The 25,434-nt window shown below is 39.2% G+C and overlaps 1 protein-coding gene across 3 annotated transcripts in view; it reads left to right on the top strand.

Annotated features, from left to right (window-relative positions):
- The window catches only part of sec24d (SEC24 homolog D, COPII coat complex component), a 178,288-nt gene extending 153,595 nt beyond the window's left edge, over positions 1-24,693 (top strand). For all 3 annotated transcript variants that reach the window (XM_073065166.1, XM_073065164.1, XM_073065165.1), the window contains 5 exons: positions 2,473-2,591; positions 8,748-8,927; positions 15,028-15,219; positions 19,043-19,132; positions 21,221-24,693. In XM_073065166.1, the coding sequence (XP_072921267.1) occupies positions 2,473-2,591; positions 8,748-8,927; positions 15,028-15,219; positions 19,043-19,132; positions 21,221-21,361 (722 nt within the window). In that variant the 3' untranslated portion in view covers positions 21,362-24,693. The remainder of the gene's footprint in view (positions 1-2,472; positions 2,592-8,747; positions 8,928-15,027; positions 15,220-19,042; positions 19,133-21,220) is intronic.
- Positions 24,694-25,434: the final 741 nt, after the last annotated feature.

Raw genomic sequence — 25,434 nt, 5'->3', positions numbered from 1 at the left:
CTGTCAATTGCAAAGAAGTTAATGCTATCCATTCTGATGGTGAATGAAAATGACGTCTTTATACTGAAACCCTCTGACTCTCAACTCAGGAGCCCCTCAGGACTGTGTACTAAGTCCCCTCCTTTACTCCCTGTATATCCATGACTGTGTCACCACCCACAACTCCAATCTGCTAATTAGATTTGCCGATGACACTACATTGATTGGCCTCATCTCAAACAATAACGAGGTGGTCTACAGGGAAGAAGTCATTACCCTGACATGGTGGCATCAAGAAAATAATCTCTCCCTCAATGTCACTAAAACAAAGGAGCTGGTTGTGGATTACTGGAGGAACTGAGATGGGTTAACCTTTATTGACATCAATGGATCTGGAGTTGAGAGAGTAAACTGCTTTTAGTTCCTCGGCATCCACATCACCAAGGACCTTACATGGTCTGTACACACCAGCTCTGTTGTGAAAAAGGCACAACAGTGTCTTTTTCACCTCAGACAATTGAGGAAGTTTGGTATTGGCTCCCAAATCCCAAGAAATTTCTACAGGGGCACGTGAGAGCATCCTGCCTGGCATGGGAACTGTACCTCCCTTAATCAATGGACTCTGCAGAGAGTGGTGCGAACAGTCCAGCGCATTGTGAACTTCCCAATATTCAGGACATTTACAAAGACAGGTGTGTAAAAAGGGTCTGTAGGATCACTGGGGACCTGAGTCACCCCAACCACAATTTACTCCAGCTGCTACCATCCGGGAAACAGTACCACAGCATAAAAGCCAGGACCAACTGGCTCTGGGACAGCTTCTTCCACCAGGCCAACAGACTGAGTAACTCACGCTGATTTGAGTATTACATTGACTGTGCTATTTATTATAATTTGCAATTTATTGCACATTTCACATTTAGGTGGAGATGTAGCATAAAGATTTTTATTCCTGATGTATGTGAAGGACGTAAGAAATAAAGTCAATTCAATTCAATAGAATTTTCATGAACAGCAAGCAGGAATGTCATAATTGACAGTTTGTTCTCAGACAAACCCGTCACTGTGCGTCCAATGCTCCCTGAAAATGGCATTGCAAGTAGACGGGATGATAAATAAAGCATACAGCATGTTTGTTTTAGTTGGTCAGGGGCATTGAGTATAAAAATTGAACAGCTAAGTTGCAGCTGTATAAAACTCTGGTGAAGCTGCATTTGGTGTGTTGTGTGCAGTTCTGGTCTACACTCAATAGGAAGGAAGGATGTGGAGGCTTTGGAAAGGGTAAAGTAATTCACCAAAATATTACCTGCATTGTTATATATAAGGAGAGTCTGAACAAATTTGAATTATTTTCTCTGAAGAGTTGAAGGCTAAGGGGTGACATGATGGGACTGTGTAAAGTATTGAGAGGCATAAGTAAGGTGGACAGTCAAAGTTACTTTCTCGGGGTGGAATTGTCAGGTACTTGATGATATAGGTATAAGATGGGGGGGGGGGGGGAGTTTAAAGATGTGTGAGACAATTTTTTTTACACAGTGTGGTAGGTGCCTGGAAATTGCCACCAGAGGACTGGTAAAAACCGATCTGATAGCAGAGTATCGGAGGCATGTAGTCAAACACATGAACAAACAGAGAATGGAGGTATTGAGACTATGTGCAGGTAGATGGGATGAGTTAGACTGGCATCATGATTGCAGCTGGCACGATGGGACACAGGGCCTGTTTCTATGCCGCACTATGTCCTATCAGATGAGACTTACCAAAAAAAAACTGACAAGGAAGAGTGAAAGATCCCACAATCTGAAGACGATCAAGAACTTTTTTCTTGGCAAATCTCCCATGTTTCTCTTTCAAGCCAAAACTTGATAATGTTTGCATTGTGTACTTTGGAACATCTGTAAGAGACAGAAAAGGCAGATATAAAAGCATATGTCATTACTAGATTTTAGTCTTTGAAATATGGTTACAAAGTATATACATTTTGCACAAACCAATTGTGGGAAAAATGTTTTGAAAGAAGCTTCTTTCTCTTGTCAAGGTGAAGGAGTGTTGCTGGTAGAAATATTCCTTTAGTATTATCTAAAATAAGCACTTTACTGAATGGAAAGTGAATGATCAAATTCTGCTGACATCCTGTTGAAGTGTGAAAATTCAGGCCTTGACATCAAGCATTCTTATACCATAATAGCTGAGCTATAATTCCTACTATCTTCTAAAAGAAAATGCACTCTTTGCTTGTTGATTGTAACTACTCTGATAAATAAATGACTGCTCAGAAATTGTGGATTAAATTAATACAGTAAGTAGTAGTATAAATCATAAAATTCACTTTTACTGAATCTTTCCTCCCGTGGTAATTTGAAAATCACAAATAATTATTCTCAATTTATCTCAAATATTATGGCTGTTATGGATATTACTTAAAATTCATGATTGTGTGAAGCTGCTGAAAGAAAAGTTTTTAAAATGTTCTTGCTTTGATTTTCTACCCAGCTTACAAAGCCATTCTAAGCCAACCACTGAAGACTGTTAGAGAGATTCTGGTTAATCAAACTGCTCATATTCTGGCTTGTTACAGGAAGAATTGTGCGAGTCCCTCATCAGCTGGGCAGGTGAGTACACGTGTGCAGTTACAAATTAAATCAAAAGTATACAGTACAAGTGATAGACATATTTATTAAGATTTAGAGCATTTGCATTGCTATGGTCATAGACCTTTTCCTAATTTTTATTTTGTAATTTATATATTCGGAGATACAGAGTGGAATAGACCCTTCTAGCCCTTCAAGCTGTGCTACCCTGCAGCGTCCGCCTGAACCATAACCTAATCGCAGGACAATTTCTAATGACCAATTAACTTACTGATCAGTCCCACTTTGGGCTGTGGGAGGAAACTGGAACATCCAGAGGAGCCCATGAATCCCACAGGGAGGATTTGGGAATTGAACTCCGACCTCCGATGCCCCGAGCTGTAATAGTGTCACACTAGCCACTCAGCTACCTGGCACGGCTGTACCATGGTTTAATTTGAAATAAAATTACCTCATTCTTACTTATCTCTCCAATTTGCCTTAAAGCCAATATAATTTCAATAATGTTTAGTTCTTTTTCACAAAACCATTAATTTAATTTCATATAAAAGCAATATCTATCTTATAGCAAAATACCTAAACTGAAAAAGCATAGATTCTAGTTCTGTTGCCTTAGGTTCCAATGTAAATACTTCATTCATAAAAAGTATTTGCTTTCAATTCATTCTTATAAAAACTGAAATAAGGGCCTTCCAGGAATTTAGCACTGGGCAAGTACCAATTAAAAAGGCTGGTTATTAATGGGAAGTATGGTGCTGCTTGGTGAGTTTTTTTTTGTGACTGGGAAACATGGAAGAATTATTTCCCTCAGGAACCAGCTGGACCTGATTACCATTTGTGTTGCTTTTTCCCAATCACAAATTTTGGGGTTGGCTAGTTTAAGCTTCAGGGTGTAGCAAACAAACACATGGAAGGGAGGGCAGAAGCAGTGAAAATGCTTGGGCCTGCAGGACCTGGAATGGAAGATTAGAAGGACCATGGATAGATCAGAGACTGATAATAGATACATGATTTGGTGGGACATTAGAGATTGTAGAAGACTAGAAGGACCATGGATAGGTCAGAGACTGATAATAGATACATGATTTGGTGGGACATTAGAGGTTGTAGAAGACTAGAAGGACCATGGATAAATCAGAGACTGATAATAGATACATGATTTGGTGGGACATTAGAGGTTGTAGAAGACTAGAAGGACCATGGATAAATCAGAGACTGATAATAGATACACCATTGGGTTGGACATTAGAGGTCCCATGAGAATGTAAATAAATTGTATGAGATTGAGAGATTATATGGATTAGAAGGGACACGGTGGTTGATATGCAGGCATGTTCAGCAAGGATAGATCAGAAGATTACAGGTGGTATTAGAGAGTGAAAAAATGTTGGAAAGATGGACGAGAGAGTGAAGGGAAGAAGTATTTTGAGAGGTGAAGAGGGGTAGTTGGGTTGGGATTGAATTTGACGGGTGAGTTAACAGGCAAATTGGAGCCAGGAGTGAGCATTCTGTACAAGTATCTCCTAGATCATATAACCTCACCTTTCATAAGCTGTTGAGGCCCAGGAAATCCCCCAAATGGTTGACAGTGAACAGGAAATAGTTAAAACTAATATTATTTTGCTTTTTATATGACGAGCTGTGGTTTATTTGTATGTGGTTGTTTTTTTCTCTCTCAAACACTGACAATTTTATGGAGAACAAGTTAAAAAGGGGATTGGGTGCATGTGAAGTGGGCTCAGAGGGTGTCCATGTTGGTAATGCATTAGATTCTCTTTCTTGTACATTTAACTAGAAACATTAAGTAGTCATTCTGAAGATAGGATACACTTCCTACACATTTCTGCATTATCTCTATGTAATATTTTGAGTCCATGCAGTAAGGTGATTGATGTGCTGTAGTCATTTTTGATATGACTGGGCCCATAACTGTGGCAACTGTAAAATCTATTATTGCACTTTGAGATGGCCACTAGATTAACTTCGTCTTAAACATGACATCATTGTACCAAACAAAGCTTTGACTGGATTCTTGGGTAACAGATCATGCTTTATGAAGCTTAATTATTAGTTAAAATGTTAAATACCTTTAAACTCCATGGGGCTCTCAGTCTCATGCCAAATAATCCTGATTGTCAACCACTCTGCTATGAAGAAAGATCTCCAGGGAAGTTCGAGAGAACCTGAAGACTGGTTTCTGACACTACTTGCATTTTACACCTGTGAATATCAGATGTGAAAATAAATCAATGCAACTTTCCTTTTAAAAAAAGTTTCTTTTCCAACTTTTAAAAAATTGGTTGTTATTACATTCAGAAAATAGATAGGTTTTTCTTTCCTTGCATGGCTATGTGGGACACCTGCTAGACAAATATAAATGAGGGCTTGGATTTAAAATGAAATGGTCTTCAAATCATAGGCAGTGTGTATATTGGAATTGTCTTGTCAAGTTGAAGTTAGCATTTCATGTTTCTTGTAGTTTGAGAGATCCTCAATATAGTAATTATGTACCTACATAAATTGTTATCAGCCTGGACCTCAAAATTTCACATTCTAATGCATGATTGAGGTGTTATTAATTCAGCTTGCTTACATGACTCTGTCATGAATGTGTTGCTTGTGCTGTAACATTGTGATTTTCGAACATTCAGTGACCAAGGCATTCAATTAGCAACTAAACTAGAAGAGGTATCAAGAATTTTAACCAATATTCATGTAGCAAAATATTTACTTCTAAATTTCCTTTCATTACACTTATCCCTTTAAATTGGAATACAAAATGTTTATTGCAATAGTGGCAAACATAAAGATGACAAACAGCTGAGAAACTCTATCTGCAGCAAATGACTTTAATTACTTAAATTTGTAAAATAATCCTGTAGTCCAACAAAGAAAGATTGAACACATTTGTCACATTTTTGCTTTTATGCCTCCTCTGTAGAAAATGCTTTGATGACATAAAGTAAATTCAGCAAGTTTCTGTCCTTATAAGGGCATGGTAATAGTAGCTTCTGCAGGGATTTGGAATCAGAGTTGTCCTATTCCATATACAGAATTGTTTGCTTAACCATTGAAGGAAGTGGAATGTGAAGAAGAGTTATTAACTTAAAACTAAAATGCTGATTTTAGGTGAAATAATCAAGAGACTGTCATAAACAATTTCATTGTTGACAAAAGACTGAATCTCTTTGAAATATAATAATGTAATGTTTAATAAGTCTTACTGCTTAAAACAATATGACTGGTGGTTTGAAATATTCATTTATTAATTGTGGAAAAAAAGACATGATAAATGATATTGAGAGCACCTATTTGTTTCCAGCAAGTTCAAAGTAAGGTTTTGCACTGTACAAGTAGTTTTAATCTGTAGGTAAGATACTGAACCCAAACCTTGAGACGTTTACATTCACAATCGGATTACTCTGCACGGGCTTGAAGTATTTTAGGTAATCTGACCAAAGCAATTATTCACAATTGCATTGAAGTTTCAATTAAATTTTACAATAAGACCATAAGACGCAAGAGCAGAATTAGGCCACTCGGTCCATCAGCTCTGCTCAGCTGTTCCATTATGACTGATTAATTATCCCTCTCAACCCTATTTTCCTGTCTTCTCCCTGTAATCTTTGACACCCTGACTAACCTAGCAACCTCTGCTTTAAATATACACAATAACTAGACCTCCACACCTGTCCCTGGCAAATAATCCTACAGATTTACGACCCTCTGACTGAAGAAATTCTTTCTAATTTCTGTTCTGAATGGACGTCCTTCTACTCTGAGGCTGTGCACTCTGATCCTAGACTCCCCCGCTATGGAAACATCCTCTCCATATTCACTCTGTTTAGGCATTTCAATATTCAATAAGTTTCAGTGAGATATCCCTCATTCTTCTAAACTCCAGTGAGTACAGACCTAGAGCCAACAAACATTCCTCATACATTAAGTAACCCTTCCATTCCTGGAGTCATTCTGGTGAACCTCCTCTCCGGTACCAGCAGTGCCATCTTTTATAAGATAAGGGGCTCAAAACTGCTCCTAATATTCCAAGTGCGAACTGACCAATGCCTCAGCATCATTTCCTTGATTTTATATTCTAGTCTTGTCAAAATGACTGCTAACATTGCATTTGACTTCCTTACCAGTGACTCAACCTGCAAGTTAACCTTTAGGGAATCATGTACAAGGACTTCCAGGTCCCTTTACACCTCTGATTTTTCAATTTTCTCCCCATTTAGGAAATGGTCTGCACCTTTTTTCCTTCTACCAAAGTACATGACCATACAATTCCCTACACTGTATTCCATCTGCCATTTCTTTGCCCATTCTCCCAATCTGTCCTTCTGCTATCTCCCTGCTTCTTTAACACTACCTGCCCCTCCACCTGTCTTTGTACTGTCTGCATACTTGGCCACAGAGCCATCAATTCCATCATCTAAATTGTTGACATATAAGGTGAAAAGAATTTGTCCAAAATACAGACCCCTGCAGAAGACCACCTGTCACCAGCAGCCAACCAGAAAAGCTCCCTTTATCCCAATTGGCCTTCTGTCAATCAGCCAATCTGCTATCCATGCTGGTATCTTTGCTGTAATACCGTGGCTCTTCTCTTGTTAAGCAGCTTCATGTGCAGGATCCTGTCAAGGGCCTTCTGAAAATCCAAGTAAACAATATCCACTGACTCTCCTTTGTCTTTCCTACCTGTTACTTCCTCAAAGAATTCCAACATTTTTGTCAGGCAAGATTTACCCTGATAGGAAACCATGCTGACTGTGGCCTGCTTTATCATGCACCTCCAAGTACCCTGAAACATTATCCTTAGTAATGGTCTCCAACATCATCCCAACCTCTGAAGTCAGGCTGACTGACTTATAATGTGCTTTCTTCTACGTCCCTCCCTTCTTAAAGAGTGGAGTGATATTTACAATTCTCCAGCAGTTAACTGTCCCCTTTGAATGTTATTTTCAATAATGAGGATTTTAAACATAATAATGCAAAATAATTAACAACAGTTACAATACAGAATTTAATTGGACTCTGCATTTTTCGAGGGGGTACAAGGTTGGAATCCTTGGCTGTATATTTTGCACATGTAGCCAGACATAAAGTTGCTTTCTATTTCCCTGTTCACATAGAACACAGCATAGGCACAGGCTCTTCAGCCTGCAATGTTACGCCGAATCAATTGAATTAGTAACGAAAAGGGCAACTAAATTATTCCCTCTGTCTACATAATATTCCTATCCTTCCATTTCCCTCACATTCATATTCCATTCTAAACACCTCCTCGAAGTAACTGATGTGTCTACCACTACCATCACTCCAGGCTTCCACCACGCACTGTGTGAAAAAACAAAAATTGCTCCTGCAACTGCTTTGAAATACCCCATTTCACCTACTCTCTGGTATTAGACATTTAAACCCTGGGAAAAAGAAATTGTCTGTCTCCTCTATCTCTGCCTCTCATAATCTTATAAACCTCTATCAGGTCTCCCCTCAGCCTCCGACACTCTACAAAAAAAACCCAAGTTTGTCTAGCCTCTCTTTATAGCACATGTCCTCTAAACCAGGCAGCATGCTGGTACACCTTTTCTGTACCCTCTTCAAAGCTTTGACATCTGACCTATAATGGGGGAACCAAGCTGAACCAGAACTCCAGATGCATCCTAACTAGAGTTTTATAAAGCTGCAACTTAACTTCCTGATTTTTGAACTCAATGCCTTGACTAATAAAGACAGGTATTCCAGCTGCCTTCACAACCACCGTCAATCTGTGTAGCCTCTTTCGGGAAGCTGTGAACTTGGACCCCATGAACCCTCATCAACACTTAAGGATCGTGGCCTTAATATCGTACGGTGTCTTTATATTTGACCTACCAAGTGCAAGACTTCACATTTGGCCGGGTTAAACTCCATCTGCCATTTCTTCATGTTCCACAAATGTCATCAGGCTACTTGCAGGTTGTGTACACATCTTGAACAGACCTCAAAACACTTGTCTTTGCTAATTAAGAATGTTAACAGTCTTACATGCAGGCAGATGTCATTCTGTTTTTCATGACATGAATTATATCTATATTGTGAAGTAATTATTGCTCAGTTAAGCAGAAGTAAAAGTCTGTGTTTTCATATAAAATTATGTTATTCATTTAAGGATGTTTTTGTATTGTCTGTCAGCTCATCCTTCCAGAGGCCATGAAGTTGCTGCCTGTCTACATGAACTGTCTCCTGAAGAATTTTGTTTTACTCGGGAATCCTGATGTTGCTACAGATGAGAGAACCTTTCAGCGGTTGCTGGTTACTTCAATGGATGTGGTTGGCACACAGTTCTTTTTCTATCCAAGGCTCATTCCCATCGTAAGTAAAGAGTTTCATTCAAACCACCTATTCCATCCCCCACGGGAAGGCGAGTTGTTTGGAATTGGCATAGCATCAGTCTATTGAATACCAATTCAACAGGGCTCTTCCAACCCTCAGTATTCAAACATGTTCAAGTGGATTCTCATTCAACCATAGACACATAGACAACTAAACAAATCTCATTCTTCTGCAATCAGGGCGCAAAACACAGCACACAGAGTCACACACAATCACAAAATAGTATTAGCACAAGTCCCTGAGTGACAGGGCTTGAAGGCTGACATGAAGTGTGAGGTGGACATTTATGTGAGACAGTATAATGTTACTGACACGACTCTAATAAAACAAACAGTCGTAGAACAGCAGCAATAAAAGATGAAAAGTGACCTGTACAGGATGAGAGTGTGTCTGTGTGTTGGGAGGGTGGGGGAGGGTGTGAGGCAGCTGGGCATTTAGACAGGGTATATAAATGTGTGGGTGGCAGCAGGGTTTTAAGCCTAACAGCCCTGGTTTTTATGCTGCGGTACCTTCTGTCTAACAGCAAGAGGTCACAGAGATTGTGGGAAGGATGGCAAGTGTCTTTACACACTGGAGGCACATATATGTCCTCACTGGGGAAGGAGAGAGAGACCCTTATGATGTCACAGGGTCTTGCGATCTGGTGCATTGCAACTCTCATATCAGAGAGTGATGCAGCTCGTCAGGGCACTCTCAATGGTGCTCTAGTAAATGTGGTGAGATTGGGTGGGTGGGGGGCAAGGAGTCTCAGTTGCCTCAGGAAGTGGATGCACTGCAGTGCTGTCTTGGCTAAAGAGTTGGTGCTGCGGGACCAGGCAAGGTTTGATAGAATTGTTCACGACAAGAAACTTGGTGCTGCTGAATCTCCCCGTGGAAAAGCCATGGGTGTGCCATAGGAAGCGGTCAGCCTGTACCCTCCTGAAGCTCACAGTCTCATCTTTGCCTTGTCCATGTCGAGACTCAGGTTGTTAGTTTCACACCAGTCCGCAAGCTGCTCTAACTCCTCTCTGCATGCTGTTTCTTCACCGTTGCCGTGGTGTCATTAACAAACCTAATGATGTGATTTGGCAGTACAGTCGTGCGTTAGCACTGTGGAGCGGAGCCAGAGATGCTGCTGCCAATTCAGACTGTCAGGAAGTTGATGATCCAGTTACAGGGGGATGGATTGAAACCCAACATGGACAGTTTTCCCACCAGCTTCTGGGGTATGATTATATCGAAAGCAGAACTTAAGTCTATGAACTGCATTAGACCATAAGACATAAGAGCAGAATTAGGCCATTCAGCCCATCGAGTCTGCTCTGCCATTCCATCACGGCTGATCCCAGATCCCACTCAATCCCATACACCTGACCTCTCACCATATCCTTTGATGCCCAGATGGATCAGGAAACGAACTTCGGCATTAAATATATCCATGGACTTGCCTTCTATTGCAGTCTGAGGCAGAGCATTCCACAGATTTACTACTCTCTGGCTAAAACAAAATCCTCCTGACTAGTGTCTTATAAAGGCTCAGCATTATCTCCTTGCTTTTATATTCTATTCCCCTTGAAATAAATGCCACATTGTGTTTGCCTTCTTTACCACAGACTCAACCTGTAAATTAAACTTTTGAGTGTCTTGCACACAGACTCCTAAGTCTCTCTGCACTTCAGATGCAGATTTAACCTTCTCCCCATGTAGATAATAGACCGCAACACTGTATTTCCGTGGCCAAATTTTTATGCACATTCTTATAATTCGTCTAAGTCCTGCTGCAATTGCATTGCTTCCTCAGCACTATCTAAGCCTCCACCTATTTTCGTATCATCAGCAAACTTTGCCACAAAGCCATCAATTCCATTGTCCAAATCATTGACAAAAAGTGAAAAGTAGCAGTCCTAATACTGACCCCTGAGGAACACCCCTAGTCACCAGCAGCCTACCAGAAAAGGCCCCTTTTATTTCCACTCGCTGCCTCCTGCTTGTCAGCCATTCCTCTATCCACGCCAGTACCTTTCCTGTATACCACAGGGTTTTATCTTGTTAAGCAACCTTATCAAATGTCTTCTGAAAATCCAAGTAAATGGCATCCACTACCTCTCCTTGTCCACCCTGCTTGTTACTTCATCAAAAAAAGTCTAGCAGGTTTGTCAGGCAAGATTTCCCTCTACAAAAACCATGATGACTTTGACTTACTTTATCATTAGTCTCCAAGTGCCTTGAAACCTCATTCTGGCATAACAAGCACAATTGTCCAGTTGAGACAGGGCTACGTAAAAGGCAAAGGCTATGGCATCATCGGTGGAACAATTTTGGCAATATACAAACTGGCAGGGGTCCAATATGATCAGAAGGCAGGATTTAATGCAATTCATGACCAGCCACTCAAAGCATTTCATTATATCTGAATTCGACGCCATGAGGCACTGGGGCAGGATACAATCAGCATCTTGGGCACTGAAACCTACAGGTACAGTGGTCTGATCCAGGGAGATGTTGGAGATGTCAGTGAGAATGTTCACTAACTGGCTGCACAGTCTCTGAGCACGTGGCCAGGTACATTGTAGGGCCCTGCAGCTTTGTGTGGGTTGACCTGGGCTTCCTCACATCAACAGTGGCCCAACATAGTGGTTGTTTCTCAGAGATGTTGTTAAGCCTACATACAAAGTCAGGAGTCGGAAGTTTGAGGATGGTGGGACTAATGTTCTGAGTTGTGTACAATTCAATGTACGGAGTATTATAAGAAAGGTGGATGAGCTTGGGGCATGGATCAGCACATGGAATTATGACATTATAGTCATTAGTGAGACTTGGCTGCAGGAGGGGCAGGACTGTTAGCTCAGTGTTCCGGGGTTTCGTTGTTTTAGATGTGATAGAGCGAGAGGGATTAAAGTGTGAGTGGTGGCATTGCTAGTCAGGGAAACTGTCACAGCAGTGTTCAGACAGGACAGACTGGAGAATTCATTTGCTGAGGTTATATGGGTAGAATGGAGGAATAAAAAAGGGATGACCATGTTAATAGGATTATACTATAGACCACCCAATAGTCTGCAGTGATTTAGAGGGGTAAATTTGGAGAGAGATCGTAGACTGTTGCAAGAAACGAGATTGTGACTTCCGTACTGTAAAAGGGCTGTCTGGGATCAAGTTTGTCAAATGTGTTCAGGTAAGTTTCCTGAATCATTACATAGAGGTCCCAACTAGAGAGACTGCGATACTAGATTTCCTATTAGGGAATGAGACAGGGCAGGTGATAGAAGTTTGTGTAGGGGAGCACTTCACAAGGCAATTACAGGAAAGGATAGATCTCATCCTCAGGTTGAAATCCAGAATTGGAGGAAGGCCAATTTTGATGGTTTCTGAAAGAGCCTGGCAAGTGTGGATTGGGGCAGGTGCTTTTCTGGCAAAGGTCTGCTTGGTGAGTGGAAGGCTTTCAAAAGTGACATTTTGAGCATACAGATTTTGAATATACCTGTCAGAACAAAAGGCAAGGATAACAGACTTGGGGAACCTTGGTTTTCGAGGGATATTGAAGCCCTGATTAAGAAGAAGGAGGTGAATAGCAGATAAATACAGCAGGGCACAAATGAGGTGTGTGAGGAGTATAGGAAATGTAAGAGAACACTTAAGAGGGAAATAAGGAGGCTTAAAGAAGGGATAAGAGTGCTCAGGCTGACAAGGTGAAGGAGAATCCCAGGGGCTTCTAGAAATAAATTAAGAGCAAAAGGATAGCAAGGAACAAAATTGATCCATTGAAGATCAGCAAGGTCATTTACATATATGTACACCTAGGATGCCTAAGAGTTCTGCACAGTACAGTATATTGGTTAAAATAGGAAAGTAATTGGGAAATAGAAATAAGAGTACTTAGCTTTGTATTAGCTCAGTAGTATTAAGTGTTACTTGGTAATTGGAAAGACATAATATATGGTACTGTGCAAAAGTCTTAGGCAACCTAGCTATATAAATATGCCTAAGACTTATGCATGGATCCCACGGAGACGGGTGAGGTCTCTTTAGGATTTTTTTCATCTGTACTTACTCGGCAGATGGACACAGAATCTATAGAACTACGACAAAAAGCAGTGAGGTCGCAGACCGTATACAGATTATAGAGGAGGAGGTATTTACTATCTTGGCATAAATTAGTTTAGATATATCCCCAGGACCTGACAAGGTCCTTCTTGTGGGAGGCTGGTACAGAAATTGCAAGGGCTGTAGCAGATATATTTAAAATGTCGTTAGCAACATGTGAGGTGCTGGTGAATTAGAGAATAATTAACGTTGTTCCATTGTTTAAGAAAGCCTCTAAGAATAAGTCAGGAAATTGTAGGCAGGTGAGCCTAACATCAGTAGTGGGGAAGTTATTGGAAGGTATTCTAAGGGACCAGATATATAAATATTTGGATAGGAAAGGACTGATTAGGGATAGTCAACATAGCTTTGTGCATGTGGTAGGTCACATCTAAATAATCTCATAAAGATTTTTAAGGAGGTTCCTGGGAAAGTTGATAAAGGCAAGGCGGTGGAAGTTGTCTACGTGGACCTTAACAAGACTTTTGACAAGGTCTTGCAAGGGAGGCTGGCATTCAGGATGAGGTAGTAAATTGAATTAGACATTGGCTTTGTGGGAAGGGTGGAGAGTAATTTTCTGACTGGAGGCCTGTAACTAGTGGGGTGCCACAGGGATTGGTGCTGAGTCTGTTGCTGTCTGTCATTATCAATGATCTGAATGACAAGACAGAAAACTAGATCAGCAGATTTGCAGATGACACCAAAATTGGGGGTGTAGTAATAGTGTTACAGTTCCATTTCTGTCACAATGGAAATTCTATGTATACTGTATCATGTAACACCATGGTCCTGAAAAACATTGTCTCATTTTTACTATGTACTGTACCAGCAGTTATGGTCAAAATGACAATGTGACTTGGCTTGGCTTGACTTCTAGGTTTACACAGTACTGTGCAAGTCTTAGTCAGAAAAAGCAACTTTCATGACATCTATGAGTAATGATACGCCTGATTCTTATATGGTCTCTATTGTGGGCTGAGTGTGGGAAGAGGGCAGGGGTAGGGTGGGAAAAAGGAAAGGAAAGGAGAGGGGAGTGAATGGGAAGCACCAGAGAGACATTCTGTAATGATTAGTAAACCGATAGTTTGGAATCAAATGAGCTTGCTTGGTGTCTCAGGGGCAGATGTATATTCACCAGTGCCATACCCCTCCTCGGGCACTCCTTCTCTGCACCCTGTTTTCTAACCCTCCCATGGTGATCCACCCTCACCATTACCAACATCCTTTGCTCCCACCAGATTTACAGTCTTGCTCTCTACTCTATATTGACAAATAAAGTATTATGCAAAAGTGTTAGGCACCCTAATCATTTATATGTGCCTAAGAATTTTGCACAGTACTGTATGTTAGCCAATAAATGAATACTTCAAAAGACAAAATCAACATACTCATAACAGAATCATAAATGTTGGAAAGAACCGATGTACATTTTATTAAAGTGCCCAGCAGCAGTGCATGAGTCTTAGTAAGGTTTGAAGAAAGTTGTGAAGATTACCTTGAATGTCAACATAGACTATTGGAACAACAACACACACAAAATGCTGGTAGAACACAGCAGGCTAGGCAGCATCTAGACTATCGGAGATAAGTTATAAGAATGGGTTACACAAACTGGGCTTCCAGTCTCTGGGGATTGGTATATGAAGGATATTCTTAAGACTATTAAAGCAGCTGAACGAGCAAGTGAGAAACAGTTCGGCTTTGTAAGGAAATTTGAAATAAGGACACATCATTAGAATTATATCAAGATAAACTTCTCATGCAAAACTTAAGTGGAAATTAGGAACATGTTATCTCAAAGAAACTAATTAGAAGGTTAACTAAAAATGTCAAAACTGCAGTCAATAGTCTTTTTCTTAGACAAGATTATTATAGAATCTCGAACTAAGGCAAATATAGTTATCCTGCACTTCAGCAGCAATTCCGTTTTATGGTATAATAGATTCGGGAGGTTTAATGGCCTCTTGTTCCAGTGTTTCCAAACAATAACACAACTGAACACTTGTCCTTTTCATGACAGCACAAAATGGATGTAAACAGTGAAGACATTCCTGCAGCTGTCCGTTGCTCAGAGGAACGTTTAGAAGATGGAGGAATATTTTTATTGGCAAATGGAATAAATATGTTTCTGTGGCTGGGATTGAACTCACCACCTGAACTGATTCAAGGCATTTTTAATGTACCCTCCTTTGCACATATCAACACTGAGTTGGTGAGTAATGTATGAAAAGTCATTAAAATATATGTACAGTATATGACATAACTAACAAAAAGTTATTTATCCCTCCCTCATTGGCTAAACCAAATTATCTTCTTGGAGGGAATGTATTACAAAAATGATATGTAGTAACTTTAATAATACTTGTAGAGGTTAGTCAGAACGTGTCTATTTGCTGAGAATCTGCAATTTTAATCATAGATGCAGGGGCTGGGGATCTCCTTGGAGTGTTCTCACCTTCCCACTGCCCCCCACCCCATCCCGTACACAGACCAAAAAGCATGGAAAACATTCCATATACAGATAAGCAAAATAAAGTTGTAATTTCAGCAGCCTTATTTTGGCACAGCGGAAGCAGTTCATGAAAATCCTATACCAGTAGCATTATAAAGCCCATGGCTTGTGGCTCAGCTGAATTCTTGTTATATCCAAGCCTCATTGCTTCATCTGAATTCCTGTCCATATGCATGCTCTCATCAGCAAAATGTTGTCCTTAACTAATCCAGCAGTGAAATGAAATATTGCTGATAGTCCCTCAACTTGCATGTCCATGATTTTAATGTGAATGGGGATACAAAGTGCTTCACAGAAGAAGAAGAAGAAATGGAGACATTGAGGTGGGAAAGGAAAATTATAGTTGATTGAAAACTTCTGAAGAGTTCATAAACTCATTTAAGAATACATTTAAAGGAAGACAGAGCAGACAATTAGTACCCATCTACATTTGGAAAACATGGTGGGTTTTTCCTTTGCTTCAGGGCATGAGTGAAGCACTTGAGTGCTTGATGGCTTTTTGGTACTGGTTTCTATTGCCCCACCCCTTCCCAAGATTTATTTAACTAACCTTTCACATTGGTGTCAGATCTCTCTTTACTACTGACCTGGACCTCTGGATTACCACAGGCTCTACTGATTCTCACAAATCTTTTGGGGTGCAAGTATTCTGCATGAGCAGAAATTAGGAGATTTTAGCAAGCTCAGAAACAATCTAGGTGACCTTGTGGTAACTTCTACTTTACAAAAGACCACTCGACAATTTCATAGCCAAAAGAACATCTTTATCTGGGATGGAAAATGATATTTACAATACAGAGGCTTTCAGGTAACTCATACAGCCTGGTGGTGGAACTATATACAATGCCCCGGCAACCCGGAACCGGCCTCTTGTTACCAACAGCTTCTGATTAGTATTAACTTACTTTTAATAATACTCACATTACAACAGACCTTGTCATCCTTTCTGGTGATTTTTTAAAATTCAATGTCTCTTTTATTGACTTCAGTATTTAGATTGCTAAACTGTGGAAGTATATTGCACTCGCATGACAGGAAGTGTCAGATGTTTCCTTTACTCATGCACACAAGAGGGAAACAACAGAGAAGAATTTTTTTGAGGAGAAATTATGTTGCTTTTATTGAGAGAAGTTGTAGTTGTTTCTGTGCCATTTAAACAGACTGGTCATAGAGTATTCTGTTAGTTTAAAAATAGCTATTGAAAAAAATAGTAGAACAGATCCACAGGTTAAAGTCCTGACCGGAACATAGTCAACTTTGAGGATCTAGTGGGGATGACTGGGTAACTTTATTTAAAGGCAAAGGAACTGTTGGCAGGTTTTTAAGAGTTTAAGGGGCAACTTGTTCCCATTAGAGTGAAAGGTAAACATACCAGGTTCAGGGAACCCTGATTGACGAGAGATATTGTGGCTCTGGTAAGGAAAAAGAAGGTAGCACACAGTGACTTTAGGCAGCTGGGTACAGGTGAATCCCTCAACAAATATAAAAGGTTTAAGAAAAGAGGAGAGGGAATTCAGGATAGCACAAAGAGGGCATGAGATGGAATTGGTTGGAAGGGTCAAAGATTATCCCAGAGGCTCTTCAGTTATATTAACTGGAAAGAAAGGTGACTAGGTCCTTTTAAAGACCATCAAGGTTGCCTATGTGTGGAGCCACAGGAATTGGCTAAGACTTTCATTGGCTATTTCTCCTTAGTGTTTACTAAGGAAAATATGGATATCAAACAAATGCGGGTAATAAATAGTGAGGTTTGGATAATATACATTTAAGAGGAAGGAGGTATTGCAGCCTATAAGTATGTTAATGTGGGCAAATCCCCAGGGCCTGACTAAGTGCACCCCTGGACCTTATGGAAGGCCAAGGAAGAAATCACAGTAGCCCTTGTAGAGATAGTTGCTTCATCATTAGTCATTAGCAAGGTTTCAGAAGACTGGAGGGAAGCTAATGTTGTTCCATTGTTCAAGAAGGGTAACAATATCAGGCCAAGAAGCTACAGACTGGTGAGTCTGACTTCAGCTATAGAGAAGTTAGCATAGGAAATTTGGGGACAAGATCTTCTGTCTCTTGGATAGTCAAGGCCTGATCAAGAATAGTTAGCTTGGTTTTGTGCACATGAGGCCATTTCTGATGAATCCTTTGGAGTTTTTTGAAGGAGTAACTAAGAGGATAAATGAAGATACAGCAATGGAAGTTGTCTATATGGACTTCAGTAAGGCCTTTTACAGGTTTCCACATGACAAGCTGAGCTGGAAGATTAAGTCACATGAGTCTGCGAGGTGGTTTCAGATCAGCAAAGGTGATGGTTGAAGTTCAGTTCTGTGACTGAGGGCCTGAGTCTGGCATGGTGCTCTAGGAGTCAGTGTGGGATGTTTATTATTCTTTGTTTCTCTAAATGATTTGGATATGAATGTATTTGGGATTATTACAAGCTTGCTGATGCAGCTAAATTAGGAAGTATTTTTGATAGTGAATTGCAAAGAGATCTTGAGGAAGGGAACATCTGAGATTACGCATTTTGGATATTTAAACTAGGATAGACTTATTACAGAGAATGGAAGGGTACTAACTAGTATTGTGAAACAAAAAGACCTTGCAATATAAGTGCACAATTCTCTGAAAGTGACCACACAAGTAGAGAGGTTCACTGTGCTGGCCTTCATCAGTCAGAGCATTGAGCCTAGAAGTAGGGAAAGTATTTTGTAGTTATACAAGTTATTGGAGAGACCAAACTTGGAATATTGTGTACAGTTTTGGTGGCCCTGTTATAAGGAAGATATTGTCAAGCTGGGGAGGGTGCTGCCTGAGCTACAGAGACAAGTTGGAGATACTGGACTTGTATTCCCAGGAGTTCAGGGCAATGAGGCATGACCTCACAGAAGGTTATAAAATCATGACGTGTGTGGATAAGGTGGACAGTCATATTCCTTTGTATAGGGTTGCATTGTTCAAAACTAGAAGGGACAGATTGAAGATAAGAGGGGAATGGTTTAAAAGGGACCTGAAAGTTAACTTCTTTATACAGATGGTAGTGAGCACCTGAAATGAGCTGCCAGAGGAAGTGGTTGAGGTGAGTACAATTGCAATATTTAAGAAGCATTTGGATAAGTATGTGGAAGGAGAGAGATTTGGAAGATGGTTGCCATAGAACAGTTGGACCAAAGGGTAAGTTTGGCCCAACTAGTCTATGAGTAAAGTTATTGTACAGTAGACTACATGCCCTGAATTATACACCCCGCCCTTCCAACACATTGGCTGATACTGTCTTGTTCAATAAATAGTTCGTTGACTCTCATGGTCGGATAACATTCAAGCATTAGAAATACAGGAGTATGTGGGGAAAAACTTTATGTTATATCTGCCATAGTGTTTCATTTCAGTTTTTTCACTTGCACTGTGTATAGACAATTAATGATTAACACTAAAGTGAGAAGCGAAATGAGGGGTTCACACTCAATTTGACTGTAGACAATCACTTGGAAAATCTGCTCAAACTTTTGACCTTTGAATATTCACTTCCTTGCAGACAAAATTACCGGAACTGGACAACCCATGTTCAAAGAAGATTCGAATGATCATTGACAATATAAGAAGCCAGAGCCCTTATTCCATGAAAGTAAGCAGAAATGTTAAAGTTTATGTTTTTTGTTCAGATTTTTTCAGATCTCTTATAATTATTGATTTCTTATTCCAATTGATGGTTTTAAGTTATGTTACCTACCAGTGCATTAACTCTACCCTTCAGTACAGACTTACACTGTGCCCCAAAAGTTTAAATGATAAAAGGTGAGATTGCAATAGGCAGAGCCAATACTAGCCAACTAAATCACATTTCCAAACCCAGCTGAATTGATTAATAAAAAAGTAATTTGAAATACTTTGGCATCATTGACCTCAAGTATAATGTTTACATGCTTGAGTGGAGGAGGCAGCATGCATTCCTCACCAGATGAAGTTTTAGCTGAAGAGGACTGGAAGCTGATAAACTTTTTGCTTTATTCGAGGATAAGAAATAAAAGGAATGTTTAAGTCTTCCCCTAGCCTGGACCCCTGACTTTCCTGAAATGTGACATATCTACCTTACTACTGAGGGATCCCCAATTTTCTGTAAATTGTAGTTTCCTACCTAAGGTGGCCTCTTAATGACTGGATTCCAATATTCTTGAATATTTGTTGGGAATGTGCTAGAGATTAAATTTGACTCCTTAAAGATGGTAAACAAATTAATTATTTATATTCCACCACTAAAATAAATGCTTTATTTCTGTATCTGCTTTTGACTTGTCTCCAAATGGTTAAAACCACATGCAGACTGTACAATAGGGGTCAATCATACTTGTCAATGTTGCTCTCTTCGCATCAGAGTCCTTTTGCTATATAAATAAAATAGGTGAGCAGGACACACAAACGATGTTGGGGAATATTGTCTTATTTAGGCAGATCTGTCCCCAGGTCATGAGACTTAAGCAGGGAGAAATGTCAGCTTTGAAGGGTCTTGGCCCGAAACGTTGACTGCTCATTTCAGTGGATGCTGCCTGACCTGCTGAGTTCATCCAGCTTGTTTGTACATCTTGAGCTTTCTTTCTAACTGGGCAAAATCTGTCAGGAAGTAGAACCTGGGACAGGAAGCTCTGAAAATGATACTATTTTATCCACCAAGTTTATCTGGGGGTCCGGAATTTCAAAATGTTCCTCCAGGTTTTGTGCCTCTCATTTGTAATATATAAACCTATATTATGGGTTCCAATATATCAGGCTGTGATGCAACCAGTCAGTATATTCTCCACTGTACATCTATAGAATTTTGTCAAGGTTTTAGATGATATACTGAATTTTCACAAACTTCTAAGAAAGTAGAGACATTGCCATGCCTTCTTGGAAACGGCACTTATGTGCGGACCCAGGACAGATCTGCTGAAATTATAATGTCAAGGAATTTTAAATTGCTGACCCTCTCCACCCTCTGATCACCTCTGATCCACGTACAGTGAAGATGAGAACTGTCTCATGGACCCCTTTCCTTCCCCCATCATCAATAATCAACTCCTTGGTTTTACTGACGTTACGTGAGAGGTTGGCATCATTTAGCCAGATTTTCAATCTCCCTCCTATGTGCTGATTTGTCACTCCCTTTGATCCAGCCAACTAACAATGGTGTTGTCAACAGACTTAAATATGGCATTGGAACTGTACTTAGCCAGACAGTTATAAGTATAAAGCAAGTAGAGTGGAAGGCTACGCACACAGTCTTGTTGTGCACCAATGCTGATGGTGATTGTGGAAGTGTTTCACTGGGTTTTAGTATTTCCAGGATATATTCCCTTCAATATAAATCAAACTCAGAGATTTTAAAGAAAATACTTGAAAAATCTATTTTTAAATATTTACACTGTGCCCTATAACGTTTGCATTTTAATTATTAGAACTAATTTACATGGTGTATAACAGTTTCTAGATCTGCTTGAAATGTCCCAAATTTAAAATTTGTTAAAAATTCTTTGTTGTTATCTCTCAATTTTAATCTGGATGTTCCAAGTTAAGTTTTCTTGATTTTTTAAGCAAAACTAAGATGTAACATTCCTTTCAGAAAAAAATGATATTCATACTGTTACAAATTCATATCATGTCACAGTTTATTGAATGTTTTCTACAAATTCTGCAGCCCGAAGTTTTAGGTTTGATTGTCTCTTCTTTTCATCTACAGCTGATAATATTAAAGCAAAAAGAAAAATCGGAGGGGATTTTCAGGCAGTTCCTAGTAGAAGATAAAGGGATCCACGGAGGAGCTTCTTACGTGGATTTCCTCTGTTATGTACACAAAGAAATCCGTCAACTTCTCACCTAAGACCTGCCTCAACCGATTGCAAGCGATGCCTTATCATTCACCGTTACAAGAGAAAGGGAAAGCAAGAACTGCACAAGTTTAAATTATAAATCTTTTAATTTTGCAACTTTTGTTGACAGCACTTGAGTTTTCTTAAGAGGAAAACTATTTTGAACTTACCAGAAATCTAATATTTACTGTTTTATAGTAACTCTATAGTTTTAGTGGAAGTATCACTGATAATAAAACAGTTGGCATTATTGCATTCAGTTTATAATGTATAGAACTGATGGTATTCAGTACTCTCGGCTGTTTATGCTATTACATTGGATTTCAGTTATTGTCCTTTCACTGACGTATCAAGAACATGGACAGTAACAAATCACATTTTGCTACCCAGAAATAAATCTTTCAGGTGTTTTATTGTTAATTGTTTCATCCTGCCAACAAATGAGTGGTCCTAGTGTGTAGCAAGGGAAAGCAGAGCAATTTGATAAGTCTGGCTACAAAACCTGCTATTAAGTACCCTCTTTGTAAGTATTGATGTCAGTTGCCAAAGATAATGGCCAACAATTGCTGCAGGTGCTCTTTATAAATCCAAAACTTTTAATATTCTTAGCAAGATGTAGTGGAAATACAGTGGACCAAAACCAGAGAAAATCTACTTTTTTATTTTTTGTATTTAATTAATTAAATCAAGCATGTCTTTCTTTCATGGATGCAAAGCTATAAGAAGAAACAATGAATGAATCGCAGTTCTGAATTGCCTGCTTACTGTGAACATTGCTCTGTCTTGTCAGTGTGCTTAGACTGTCTGAATGATTATTATTGGATATGATGCTGAATTTACTTCACAACAGCGTTTGTTGTTACTGTTCAGATATGCACACTTGTATGTCAGATACAATTGATGATTAATCTTCCTTTTATATCATCTATAAATGTGATATACATGTAATATAGTACCATGGTTAATTTTTTTAAGCACAGCATTAAGTGATACAAAATCATTTTAGAAACAACCTTTCAAAATAACGCCATTTTTAGAGTTGAGATCAATTCAGGTGAATTAGTTGAATCATACCAAATCTTTAAGGCAATTGATAGGGCAAATGTTGAAAGGAAGTTTTCTCCGGCACAGGGAGACATTTATGACTGAGTCTAGAATTTCCTTCACTGAGAGGATAGTAAGTCTTTGTTATTCCAGAGCAGAATGCTCAATCTTTGTGGTTCTGCAAGACAGCAATTGATGTTTTTTTTTAAAGATTTTAGGGGATTTGAAGGATATGTATATGGTGCAGAAAGAGGTGGAAAATCGGCATGCACTTTACTAAATGCAGAGCTAACTCAAAATGGTTACTGCTCTATTTTTATGCTGTAACAGCAACATCAACTTGACTGACAATCAGTGATAACTGCAACTGTCAAAGTTTAAATACATCTCCAGAAAGGTGGACTTGGTGTGGTGAAGAAAAGGCTTAGCAACAGCCATTAATAGTTAATAAAGGCATACGTAAAATACAAAACACTCTGTAAAGTTTAGAAGAACGAGTGTGACTGGACTGAAACAAAATTCATGTGAGAATCAAACTGTAGATGCCGGAAAGCTGACTTTTTAAAAAATACCTCAGTCAGTCATGATTTAGTAATTGGAAAGTGGTCTGAACTGTGTATTAAGTTTTGGATTTGCTTGCTTAAAACGCCTAATGTCTTTTATTTAAGCTCGTACATTGGATGACACCAGAGTGCCTGATAAAGGCATTCCCAGGTACAGAATGACATGCAACATTGAATGCCCATTTTTGTCCTACACTTATTACTGCTTAATGTGGTTTCAAGCCTTTTTGTCTTTTTTCAAACTGAAAACTCAGGAAAGGCAGAGATTACCTCGTGTTGTGTGACTTACAGCAGAAAGTTGCTGCAGTTATGTAGAGGTCAGTGAAACGCTTGCGGAATTTTGCCCCCAGTGAACGGTGCCTGAAAGTACAAATATTCAAATAGACAACATTTATTTTTCAGTGCTTCATCAGAAGAAACTGCAGATTAGGCCAGCGTGGAGCATAGTGGTTAGTACAACGCTTTACCATACCAGCGCCCTGGGATCAATTCCTGTCGTTGTCTGTAAGGAGTTTGTACGTTCTCCCTGTGACTGCGTGCATTTCTTCCAGGTGCTCTGGTTTCCTCATGTGGTCCAAAGGTATACAAGTTTGTAGATTAATTGGTCATTGTCAATTGTCCCATGATTAGGCTAGGATTAAATCGGGGGATTGCTGGACAGTGTGGCTCGGAGGGCTCGGAGGGCCTATTCCACACTGTGTCTCAATAAATAAGTAAATAAATTATAGGAAGAGAGGAGGTGTTGCAGTTGTCTCCAACCAGTGCTTGGTTTCAGTGAACAGAAAGTCTTATAATTTCTGCCACACTATCAGGCACTTGATTCAATGCATCTTGATACAGTGAAACACACAATAAAGACAATGAAATATATAAAACAAATACAACTCATGTTGAAAGGGTAAGGAACTGAATTAAAGAAGATCATCATTTATTTTACAGGAAAGAAGGAAAATAATAAGTATTTAGAGGAGTTGTGAAAGAGAGTAAACAATGCTTGTAATGAAATCCTGTATCACCAGTTCAGCAATTTTCTGTTGTGCATGGTTGGCAAGAGGAGAGCAGCAGGTTGTAAAAATCAGTGATTACATTAATTGTACTTCAGTTATTGCCTCAATCAGTTTTGTAGCACAACATTGTAGATCATTTGTCTGTGATGCTGCAGGGCTGATGAAGACTACCGGTAAATTATTTATATAATTCGTCAATTTGTTGGAAATACCAACAAATTATCAAGCTTGTAGTCCTTAGCACCAAACTCATATTCATTCATAGCCATCAGTAAGTGACCAAGGATTTAAAATAAGAAAGCAAAATGATAGGGAAGGCCTTCTTACATAGTTAATATATTTTGTATCATTCTGCATTGTAATACCCATAAAATATTTGCATCATTGTATTTAATCATAAACTTCTTTGCAAAGTAGCGTTGTGCTCTAATCCCCAGAACTTTAGGGGCTGCATTTCTAATTACATACAAGGAAAGATACAGATTTGAAATACTTTCAATGTCTAACTTTGTAAATCCAAAAAGTAGTATTCCTTTTCATTATAGTCACTTCAAATGTTAATTATTAGAAAAATCAATACAGCTATTTTTACAATGAAGAGTGGGATGGGACATGTGAGAGAATGAAGTACCTGCAGTTCTGACCTTAACGTGACTATTCTGTCATAACTTTGATTATGCAATTTTTATGCTTTTATTAATTATGTGAATAAAATAATTACAAATAAAAGTAAGTGCCTTGCTTGCAGTATAAACTGTTCACCTGATTCTGCCATATCAATAAATAATTTGTTAGTGTAAGTACATTCCACATTCTCAAGATGCCTCAATCTACTTTCCATGTGTGCCCACAGTTTTAATTTAGAAAAACAAAACAGTCAACTTTCACATAAAGTAATGGCCTACAAATGAGCTAAGATAATTTATTTAACCGGTTAAGATGGAGTTGTTGCAGCAGTTGAAATTACCTGTTCATAATTCAGTGACATAAACTAACAATCTGGAGATTCAAATTCAAATCTACGAAGTTAGCTTTGAAATTTAAATTCAGCTAATATTCTGAATTTGGGAACTAGAACACCAACTGTCATTAGTAATGATAATGATTAAAACTGCCAAATTGTTGTAAAACTTATTCTATTTGAACAAAGTCCTTCAGGGAGGAAATCTGCCATCCATACCTATTCCAGCCTATGTGATCTATGGTGGTTGATTCTTAAATGCCATCTGATGAGGCCTAACAGGACATTCAGTTATACCATGAGCACTACTTTCAAACAGAAAATGAATAAAACTTGACAGACCACTAAAGACTAGCATATAAACTGGGAGAACTGACATAGTTATATTCACAGAATGATACCTCAGAAAATGAGCCAAATTTCTCCATCATAAACCCTTCTCGCTCAGAGGCAGAAACTGCAGCCTTGACAGCTCTCAACATTTTCAATGGACGTGGATAAGAAAATCA

The sequence above is a fragment of the Hemitrygon akajei genome, chromosome 13, assembly GCF_048418815.1.
Source record: "Hemitrygon akajei chromosome 13, sHemAka1.3, whole genome shotgun sequence".
Classification (NCBI taxonomy): domain Eukaryota; kingdom Metazoa; phylum Chordata; class Chondrichthyes; order Myliobatiformes; family Dasyatidae; genus Hemitrygon; species Hemitrygon akajei.
Note: the sequence above shows the minus strand (reverse complement) of the source record. Positions and strands in the feature narration are given on the sequence as shown.